The following is a 12,049-nucleotide window of genomic DNA, read 5'->3' as shown; positions in this document are numbered from 1 at the left end:
TGGAGATGCAAAAGAGTTAAAGAGGTAAAGCACTGTTCATAAGCTTACCGGGATTTCTTCCTAATAATATTGTCTGCTGTATTATACCTCGAGGTGTGGCTTTATGCTGTATATAAGTGCCAGTATGTCATCAAGCTTTTATCTTCATTATATTCTTTCACCTTTTGCCTTCAGTTATCCCATTTTATAATTGTGTGGCTAGTTGACTATGTATAAACCTATGGCACCCTTACCCCAGAGTGAGCCCTGGAGCTAGAGGCTAGCATGGGCTTCCATTACAGATTTGGAGCCCTCACAGATACAGAGAAAACCCAGTTGGAACCATGTCTGCAGAGACTCTGAAACAGCAGTCTGCAGACAAACAACCTTCCTCACTTCAGACTTCAGGGATTTTACAACAGCGTGCTCTGGCCCTTTTTAAAAGCATCACAGAGATTAGTACCCTTGCCAGGAAACTTCCCTCATCGGAAACCACAGAATCAAATTAGGTCTTCTGAAACTTCTTCACAAGGGCTGCCTGACAGTATATAATATGTTGCATGACAACATCATAGTGTCAACTTTCAATTACTAATGTGGTGATCATACTATCAATCTTCCATAACAAGAGTACCTGTTTCTTAAGACAGATTTTTTTATTTTTATTTTTTAGTGTCTCACAGCCTGGCCAACCCCCAAGACCAAATTTTAGTTTGTGAGCCATAAAATATTGAGAAATTAAGCTGGTAATGTTCTAATAATCCAAAGGGAGTATGGACCCATAATCGAAGTTGGTGTAAACTAATATCATTCCAGTGACTTATAAGTCAATGTTGATGATATCCAATAGTGGACCATACTTTTCAACCTCTGGTCCAAATCTAACATTCAGTTTTCAAATGCAGAGACAAAGAGCAAGCTCAGATGGCCCTTAAACATCTTTAGTAAACAAACAGAATGGTAAACCTATGAAGGTCCTACATGTTGTGTGTCATGTTATTATGTCTGATTATATGTGGCAGAACTCTTCTGCTTTTACGTCACAGTTTTGCTGAAACAGTTGATAAAACACAGCAAATAATGAGCTAGAATCACAGTGAACAGGTAATGTTGCACTGTCTGGGGTTGGAAAAGGAAGGATCTGATGAAGTCTACCAAAGAAAGCTGGTGCCCTCTAGGGGAACAGCTACACCATTTCTGCAGGGAGATGGAAACCTGGTCTTCTAGTGCTCCAGGCCAAATAGAAGACAGGTAGCCAGCATTAAAAAGGCACTGAATGTCAGCTAATACAATCAAGTACCAAGGATTAGAAAAACTCAACCATCAGTATTCCTAGCTCCCTTTCCCAAAACTGGGAAAGTAATGAAGAGAATTGCAGCCAAAAAAATTGTAAATTGTATGTACTTCAGCAACAATTCAGACACCTGAAGAAGGCACATGGAAAAATGTTTTAAAATATTTGGTCAGAATTAAAGGAAAAAAAAATGACTGCCTCATCCTCAAAATAAATATACTGTTACAGATTTGTCACTTTGGTAGGCCTAGTGAGTACATAGGCTACAAAACACTTATATGAATTATTCTGGAAACTATAACACAGGTGGCTGGTAGTTTTGATCCACAAAGAATACACAACATACTAAGAAATATTTTCAATGAGAAAATAAATATATTATAGACAACAGAGTATTTAAAAATGTGGAATAAATTATCAGACAAGATAACCTTCTAGATTCTTAGATACTACCTTACCTCTGGGAAATTGGTGACTTATTATTTTATTATTATTATTATTTAAATTTATTTATTTACTTATTTAAAGGTGTGGATAATACGATTCATTTGCCTTTGTACTCCCATTGAAGCCCTGGCTCCTAAATGTCTGGAATAAATGCTAGGAGGCTCTCAGAATAAAAACCTTGATGGTGAAATGCTGCATTGGCTGCTTCTGTTGCTATTATTTGCAGCTGGTGTCTGCATTCCAAATGACTCAAGGACACAGCAGTTTAAACACTGCGTTCCAAGAACGAGCACTGCTAGTGAAGGAGTGATATCAAAAGCGGTCCAGTCAGCAGCTGAGGCAATACCAAACAGGAATGAGGCTGTGTTCCTCTCATGACACTGAATAACATTTGCTACTCAAAAAAACCTGTAGTGCAAAATCAGCTATTTGAAACACTCTGGAGTAATCTAAACCTGGCAGGAACACACATTTTAGTAATTAAGGAGTTGAAGTCAGATCTGTGTTCTTGAATTTCTAGTCTGCATCTCCAAATCTGAACTCTCAACGTTTTCTCCTCAATCCCCACAAACAGATCACTTCAGGAGGGTCTGCACAGGGTAATTTCAAGTCAGAGCAATTAAGTTCTAAAGCTACCAAACTGTTAATCAGAAGACATTAAGCCAGGGTATAAATTTTCAGAAAGCTCTTTAGTCTTATGGAAATCTTAAACTCCATCCATGCACCAGTTTTGCATCACTGCAATCTAAATTAAGGAATTCACAAGATCAGGGTGGAAAGCTGGGTCTGTACAGAGCTCTGCCCAGTCCAGAGATGATGTCGCTGTAGGTTTCAGAAATATCTGTATCATATATGAGTTCAAAGCAATAACTTCAATTTCTAGAACAGAAAACATTCACATAATATATACCAGGAGACTGGTTGATATTGCTACAGACATCATACCTTTTGCAGAGAAACTTACTATTGAAAACATGTTCGTGCTTAACTTTCAGAAGTATGATAGACTTTCCATCTAGAAAATAAGCATATGTGCATGCTTGATACACTAAAATTCAACTTCACATCCCTTCAGTTGAGTACTGAAAGATGGACCATCAAATATTACAATCCACTTTTGAAACTAAGTCTATGTGGCTAGAAATCAAAGATATGGGTCTTCCAAAAACCTTGATCCTTGAGGTGATGCTGTGCCATCCTAACCACTCAGCCTAGCTTCTCAGCCTCAGTTCTCATTAAGATGAATAGCAATGCTTACTACTTAGCAAAGATACTGGCAGGCTTACAGAAATGTTTCTACAGTAGCTACAAAACCATTTTTAAGACCTCTCATTTGACTGTGCTAGTAAGAGAACTTTTTTTACATTCATCACTGGCTTTTCTTCATTAATAATAAAGGCTCTGCAAGACATTTTTGTATAATTATATAATATTGTGAGTTGGGAGGGACCTTAAATATCATTTATTTCCAACCCCCACTGCCATGGGCAGGGGCACCTTCCAGTAGAAGATGGAATGTTAGAAACATATAGATACAGACTTTAGGAGTAAAATTATACCCAAATGTTGACAAGTATGTAATTTAAATAAATAAATAAATAAATAAAAATCACATACATGTTAAGCAGTTTGATAATATTCATTAGCCTGAGTAGAAACAAGCAAGTGAAAACACTCATGGTAAGCATCACTGCATTTCTAATGCTTTGCATTATACTTGATGCTGTTTAGTCCATGTAAACATATGAAACTGTTTCTGATTGAAAACACGGTTATGCAACACAGAATCTGTGTTCCAGTTATATGGACCAAATAAGTGACCATTTAGTTCTCAACTGTCCATAGAGCTGAAGCAACATGCCTTCAAACAAAGATTACAAATCCAGCAGTTAGAAAACTTCCAATATCTGAGACTACCTCTCAGTTAAGTAGTTGGATGAGTCACGACCCTGTAAAGATTGAAAGGATTACAAGTAGTTCTATAGTTTACTTCATGTTCTCTGATTTCACATTGAAAGCAACTCTTCTTCATTTGTCAGCGTACACATGATTCAATTATCTATAATCAAACTATCAACAAGTATATATTAGGTCAACATGGCTCAGGGAGTATGCATTCCTACCCTGCATTGTAACTCTGAATTCCAAAACAAAATTTGGACTTTGACAGAAACACACTTTGCAGCATTTTGAAACTAGAGAGTTTAATGCTGTATTACAATTGAAGGAAATACTAAAATATGCACTTATGAATGCTTCCACAATACTCAATTTAGGACAACAAATTACTGCCTATTATTTTCTGCACATTGTTACTTTCATAACTTTTAAGGACAAAAGACACTACTATAAGTATCGACTACCCTGACTGGAAAAGACAGGCCTCAGCATTTTCATCATAGTAACTGTACATCGCTCTTGTATCCCTCTTACCTAGCATATTTAAAAAGTATACCATAATTTGGTTTATGATCTTCAAGTGATGTTATTCCAAATGTTAAAAAAAAAAAAAGGCATTCACCATACTACCAGTTTGAACATTTGGGCTTCAGCTTCCAAACACATAGTCCAAACACATTATCTGCTAAATTAATAAGCTTTGTCTAATCAGAAAACTTCCCATGGAGACAGCCTTTGTCATTCTCTCGATTTTTTTAGTCTCTTGCTACCAAGACCTCATTCTTCGGGTCCTTTCTTAATCTTCTTTTATTTGGTTGTATCTTTATTTACTCTTCTAAAAGCACATATACTAAACAAAATTCCAGCTGTAGAGACACTAATGTAATAACTACAGAGGTGTAGTCTCTAATCCGATGTAGTATTTCCTCCCTATCCATCTAGGGGTTGCAAAGCCATGACCAGTAGGGGGAACTTAGAGACAACTGACAATTAACAACTCATAGATACTCACTGTTTTTCATAACATAGTCATTTGCCCCTCTGTACAGAGCTACATAATCTTCTCATAGCTAAATTAAATAGTATCTGGCTGGAAATTAAATTATTTTGCTAACCACTATGTTAAATTTTGTGATGGTTGACTTTAATGAGGCCCACTCTAAAAGCCTCTTGTCTACTTGAAATCTTAGTGAAACACTAACTCTGCAAACACACGACATGGGTTGAATTTCAACTGACACCCAGAGGACCAAATGAACAAAAATGATGAAAGCTGTTTAAAGTTTCCCAAACGTTTTAACTGTGACTTTAATATCTCGCATCTGGAAACAAGACTGAAGGTCTCCAAATTTGAAGGAAATACAACAAAACAAACAACAAAACTGAAAAACAAAAATCAGTGTAATAATAAAAACATGGTAGGCCGTAAGACCACCTGGTGTAAACAGCAGTAGCCTGGGAAGACCAAAAAAGGTTAGTGACAGCCACAACTTGATATGCAGAAGATGAGGACAGATTGAATTTCTTAGGATTTGAAAAAGATTTTGAGAGGGATGGAAAGTTTTCTTTGTTTAGAAGCAGGCAGGAGGGAAATGAGAACAGATTAGGTTGGAGAGAAGACAAACTGCAAGTTCACGTGTGCATGAGGTAGTGGTTTGCATTCCAGTATTGTCCAGAAACTAATAAATCCAAAATTTCACGTTTTGTATACAGTGGGCATTCTTCTGTTATTTCACATAGCACACAAGGTCAGGCAAGTGACAAAGAAAAAGGTCAATGCAAGCTAGGACCACAACAGAAAAAAAAAGTTTATGAGAGAGATGCTTTTAAGAACATTGAGAAACTTAACTTCTTGGATGTGATTAAAGAATGCTGACAATTTACCAACCAACTGCTTTCCTTAGAGAATACTGATTAACCTGAAACTGGAACATTTCTTTGAAGCATATTGATTTCAACATACGTTTTGTCAGTGATGATTGCTGAAGTCCAGGATATAATTATTGGACTGAACTACCTACAAAAAGATCCACCATCATTCCAGGATAGAAGCAGTCAATTGGTGAAGGACACTTTCCTCTCCTCCAGAAGATCCCAAGCTACATCCTTACTGCTTAGAAATAAAGTTGCATTTGCCCTTCCCATATCCCAGTGGTATCCCCCTTATGCTGAAAATTACCGACCAGTCTAAGTTGGTGTGCTTTTTTTCTCTTCTTTTTTTCAGAAATGTTCTGACGTGAATAAAGCCACATGAAAAAAAAACTTTTTTTTTTTTAAATGAAACAGAATTCTTGTTTTCTGCCAATCTTAGTTGTGAGAACTATGTTGAAATAAAAAGGACACAGTGAAATTGCACTGAAGCAACATAGATAGAGATACATAATCACTGAAACTGTTTCTCTCTGAGTACTTTTGGCATCAAACACACTTTAATGAACCATGTCTGTAGATCTGCATTGGATAGTCCCAGGCAGTAGTTATTGCCTCTGGGTTTCTGCATGGATTAATATGAGATATATATCCCCCATTATCTGCATGCAAATCCTCAAATTAAAGGTTTGTTTTTCCAGACAAACTAGTCAAGCATGTTTGTTTTTTCTTTAACCAAGCTATCTGCTATGCAAAAACTTGCACGTTTACTTACCTGCATGCTCGGAGTAGTGGCCCAGTTGGAGGAAAGATTTGTGCAAGTGTCGTGTAACATGGGATGGCTACAGCATTGTAGAACCCAATCTATGAAAAACAGCAATGAAAAAAAGAATAGTTAATTGTTGCCAAATTAAAATACTGAAAATTAACAGCCAACTAGAGTAAAGCTGTTGACTACCTATTTAATTACTGCTTATCTTAGGACTTCATACTTCTGCATCTCATCTTAATATCTAAAGACTTAGCATGAACATTAACAGTGAAGTGCTTGACAGCTGCAAGTCGCTTGCTTGCCTCTCTCTAATGATTATAGTGGCTGCTTCAGATAGCAGACCTGCTATCTACAAGACCTTTTAATATTCTATTGATTTAATTGATTTGCTCAGTATCTCTGGATTTTTGGTAGTAGTGGCAGAAAATAGGTGTAGATGGCAGAGTCATTTCTACAAACATTATTCTTGTGATGGAAAAAAAAAGAATTTTTTTGAAAGCAGGAAATTTGTGCAGCATTTCCAAAATATGGTTGAGCTCTGGATTTTTCTGATGTATGTATTCCATAGCTCAATTTACTTGAAATGCTACAAGGCTTCAAACCTTCATAAAGTTTCTGTTTTCTTTTCATGTATGTAGCGGAGAGATATATTTTTACCATTATCATATAAATCTGTTCAGAGAACAAGCACATTTTCAATGATATCAGATTCACATAGGCTGAGAACCTTATGACAGCTACCATGTTACAGGTGATTTACCATGACACATGGGAATTTTTAGAAAATGCTACTTATATATAACCAAGGATGGAAGTTTAAATTCAGATTCACTATAACATCATTCGTTTACCCCAGACTCTCATGATAGTCACTGTAGTCCACTATGATCCCTTTGGGAGAGTTTTTAGACGTGTCTTAGTGAAATAACCACATGTACTGAAACCAAAGCATTTTATAAAAAATCTCTTGTTAACAGTCTAAACATTGGCCCTTATTCAGAAATCAAAGAGCAACTCTTGTCCTCACTTCCACCAATAGAGAGATTCCTCCCATATTGCTATGTAAATAAGTCCATTTTGTACTTAAAAAAAAAAAAAAAAAAAGACATTTCTCTGACCTAAGAAGACCTAGAAAGAAGACCTAAGATGACCTAAGAAGACCTGAGAACCCAGCAGTCTCTGTTACAGTAATTATGGTATAACCAATAGAAACAAAATGCAGAAGACCATAAGGCAAAGCACACAGCACACAGCAGTCGTGTCTGTTCATCATTTAAAATAAATAAATAAATAAATTTCTATTTTGCATACTGCATTCTTTTCATGTTTTTATCCTATGTATTGAGTGTTTTGTTTGTTTGTTTTTGTTAAGGGGGTATTTATTTTACTGGAAAATATCAGATTTGCTGCATATCTATCCAAAATTATAAATGGGACATTAAATACCGTCACACTGTAGACCTTCCTGCTCGATGAGAAGTGAGTTTTCATCGCAAAATGTGAAAGATTTCAACCAAACTAAATCAATTTATAACATAATCCAACAAACCTTGTTTTTGGAACTCTGGTATTTAAGACAAAATATGTCCTTTAAGACACTGAAAACTCTTAAGTTAAAATGTACATCAGTCAAGGAGAAAAAAAAAACTAACAGACTGAATGGATTTAGTTTCTGAATAAAGACAAGCTAATTAAAAATGTCTCTTTGCAAGAGTTTAGATTTCTGACCAGAGCATAGTCACACAAATCCTCTGGTAAAAGGATTAGATTGCCTGAATACATAATTCTAGACTGAGTTTTATGTTGCTATGGCCAGAGAGAAAGCCTGAAGTTCACTCAGGAATAAGTAATCCATTGAAGTCACTGCAGGAGAGGCAGCATATGTATATCCTAAGATGCATAAGAAGGAAGAACTAGAAAATATCTTTTGTTTCTGAAACAAACTGCTACTGTTAATATGTTAATACTGTTAATATGTTAATATGTTAATACTGTTTTAATATGCATTGTGCATATTAAAAATATTTATAGCTTTGAAAGCTGGATCTTTGCTGTTCAGATTGAAGTATTTCAAATAAGAAATCACTCCTAACATTTTATTTTTTTGCATAAAACTTCTCATTTTCAACCTAAAAACTATATTTCTGAGTTAAGTTGTGAATGGTTGGATCTTGTGAACCATTTCTCATTCCTTCATTTCTCAGGTTGCCTTGACTTGCTTATCTAAAGAGTTTTCAGGTCACTGCATTCTTTTGTCATTTCTATTTTCCTCACAGGTTCCAAAATTCTTAGGCTGTGAAGATGAGAGACATTTACAGGTCTAATGGAAGCCAAAGCAGAAAACATCCTTCAAGCGTGCAATCTTGGTGTAACCCGAAACACTGATTAAATTCTCAAGGAAGGGGCAGAAAAGAGGGTGAGGGAATCCTTTCTGAGTAAGGAACAAATCCTCAGTGCAGGCTCCACAGTAGGAAGACACCAAACTCAGGGATCCTTCATGAGTTGTACTGCAAAGGGCAACTGATCCAACCACCTAGATGAGTATCTTTCAACCAGTGAAAGAGCCAACCACAAAACTATTCTCATCAAAGATGAGCATTTGAGGCATAATTATTTTTTTCTGAGATTGCATGTTTATACAAATCCTCATTTCCTAAACATCATTGTCATTTAAATAAGGTGTTAATGCTTTAATTAAAATCCACATAAAAGTATGGGATCCTAAACTCATTAATACTTTCTGTTAGAGCCCAAGGAAATGGATGATAATGCTCCATTAAATTCTTCTGTCTCTGCAGAAATATAAGAATAGTTACTTGCACAGAACTATGTATGTCCTAAATCTCATGTTTTGCTGTAGCGCTGTTGTGAGATATAGCAGCTGCAACCACACTCTGAAGTTGACTTTTAACCTCTTTATTTTGCTTAATATTTTACTGTTATACTATTAAGAAGCACAGAACAGAGCACAATGTAAAAGAACCTATGAAGATTGTACTTCTCTTTAAAAGAGAAAAAAATAGCTTACTTCTTAGACCTGTACTTTCACCCCATTAACAATTCTTTCATAAATACCCAGAAGAGTAAGTACTATATGTACTGTAATACCATGTACTTTTCAAGATGTTCAGAGATAACTAATACAGTGTGTGGAAAAATAAACCAAGTACAGAAAAATATTTCTTCTCCTACTAGGCTTACACTTGACACATGAATTTAATAAATTAATGCCAATTCCTCACTATAATAAGAGTAATAGATTTTATGCTAAAATATGAGATAACATACAGGGTTATTTTTCAGAATATAAAAATTTCCTTAGTCTTGCTTAACAAGTAATTAATCTACAGCATTTTTGATAGTTTGTTGTTTCTAGTTTATTTTAAAATTATCATTCCCTTCACAGTTCATGAAATGTTTTGTGATAGCCATTGACAATTAAAGTCTCAGAGGCCACTAAAAGTAAATAAAATCCTATATGTATATGTATGTATATATGTATATAAATAGACAACAGACCATTTGCTTTTCTTTGTTCACACAAACAAAGAAGAGCTAGCTTTCTTGTTTGCCCAAAACAGCTGACTCAAAGACCTTTTTTCTTCTTGAATTTATGTTTACAAAACACCTATTTTCCCTAGGAAAAGCAGAAAAAAGCAATAAATGCTGCACATTTTGCTACGTATTTGTGCTCAGGAAAATCAATACACAAACACTTTGAGAAACAGACAATTGATGCTCTTAAAAATACACTACTTATTGCTTATCCTCAAGAAACTCCTCACATATTCCTTTTGTTCATTTTTAAAGGAATGTCAAAAAGCAATGTATGTAGTTATCCAAAATAATAATGAAGAAGTATTGGCCTAAAATCACAAATATTTGAAAATCTGAACCTGAGTATTTTAGCCAGGAGCAAGTGAAAGCAATAGTCAAATTTGTAGAACAGCAAAAACTTTTAGCTAAGTTTAAACTTCTAGCAATTGCTGAATTGAAAAGGTGTCATTGACTTCTCAGAATTTGATGTTACTGTAGCTTTAGCAAGAGTTACCAGTACCAAAAAACAAACAAACAAACAAACAAACAAAAAAAACAGTCTGTGAAGATCTCTATCCTGCTACAGGGACAAACTGCTTTTTCCTTGAGTTGTCCTACATGACTTTACTAACATCGCTTTAAGTATTCCTTAAAATTTTCCTAAGACATATACATTATATGATACTGATCCTTTACACAGTGTCTCACGAAGGTCCCAGAGCTTGAAAAGGGTAGCACAGGCAATTGCTGGTGATCACCAGTGTCTGAGTTTGGTCATTGGCAACTAATCTCCTGTGTTATCTTACCACATATCACCAAGTAATTGATGCCCTTGTAGATTTTTTCAACAACCACTTTGACAGATATTAAAAATACTTGAGAAAGAAACTTCACATCCTTTCCAGAAATCCCATTTAGTCTTTTGTGGGACTGATAGACAGTGGCATCGAGTGCACACTCAGCAAGTTTGCAGCTGACACCAAGCTGAGTGGTGTAGTAGACACAATAGAAGGAAGGTATGCCATCCAAAGGGACCTGGACAAGCCAGAGAAGTGGGATCGCATTAACCTAGTGATGTTCAACAAGTCAAAGTGCAAAGTGATGCACCTGGGCTGGGGAAATCCAAGAGAGAAGTTCAGACTGGGAGAACTCACTGAGAACAGCCCTGCAGAGAAGGACATGGGCATTCCGGTGGACGAAAAGCTCAACATGAGCCAACTGCCTCCTGGGCTGCATCAAAAGAAGTGTGGCCAGCAGGTCAAGGGAGGTGATTGTCCCCCTCGTCTCTGCCCTTGTGAGACTCCACTTGGAGTACTCCATCCAGGTCTGGAGCCCCCACCACAAGGATGTGAAGCTGTTACAGCAGGTCCACAGGAGGGCTACAAAGATGATTAAAGGGCTGGAGCACCTCTCCTACAAAGAAAGGCTGAGAGAGCTGGAGCTGTTCAGCCTACAGAAGAGAAGGCTCCAGGGTGACCTCACTGTGACCTTTCAGAACTTAAAGGGGGCTTATAAAAAAGATGGAGAATGACTCTTTGCTCAATCAGATATTGACAGAGGACAGATATTGACAGGACAAGGGGGAATGGTTTTAAACTAAAAGAAGGAAGATTTAGATTAGATGTCGTGAGAAAATTCTTCACTTAGAGGGAGGTAAGGCACTGGAGCAGGTTGCCCAGAGAGGTTGTGGATTCCCCATCCCTGGAGGTGTTCAAGGCCAGGTTAGATGAGGCCCTGAGCAACCTAATCTAGTGGGTGGCATCCCGGCCTATGGCAGGGTGGTTGGAACTAGATGATTTTTTTATGTCCCTTCCAACTAAAACAATTCCAGGTAGAATTCTATGATTTGTTGCTCATTTATCTTGCAGATAGTCTTTAACATATGTGCTATTGGCCAATACCAACGCTCACCTGCCCCAAAGAGTGATAACAAGCTGGAAATCACTGCATTGGGTATTACAAGAATAAAAAGAGTATTAAGGTATAATCAGAAGACAGACTTCGTTTTTCTCATTGAAATTTCATGACGATTTTCATGGCAGAAATATTGTATCATATCTAAATCACTCCTGAAGCCTTATCATGTTATAGGAAGTGGAGCTATGTTATACAGTAACATGTATAACATGTATAGGTATGTAATTCAGGACAGCAGCAAAAAGTTTACTATCATTTCAGTAATGTCTTTGTAAATGAGTTTTCCACTGTTAAATAAAACAATAAAAAATAATAAAAAAACCATTTTGCATACA

General features: G+C 36.3%; 1 protein-coding gene across 6 annotated transcripts in view; it reads right to left on the bottom strand.

The window, feature by feature from the left end:
* The window catches only part of PDE10A (phosphodiesterase 10A), a 190,777-nt gene that overhangs the window by 4,674 nt on the left and 174,054 nt on the right, over positions 1-12,049 (bottom strand). For all 6 annotated transcript variants that reach the window (XM_080588459.1, XM_080588456.1, XM_080588458.1 and 3 more), the window contains one exon: positions 6,264-6,352. In XM_080588459.1, coding sequence (XP_080444585.1) covers positions 6,264-6,352 — 89 coding nt within the window. The remainder of the gene's footprint in view (positions 1-6,263; positions 6,353-12,049) is intronic.

This window comes from Anser brachyrhynchus (genome assembly GCF_964034855.1).
Source record: "Anser brachyrhynchus genome assembly, chromosome: 3".
NCBI lineage: Eukaryota > Metazoa > Chordata > Aves > Anseriformes > Anatidae > Anser > Anser brachyrhynchus.
The sequence above is the reverse complement of the archived record's forward strand: the minus strand, read 5'-3'. Positions and strand labels throughout refer to the sequence as shown.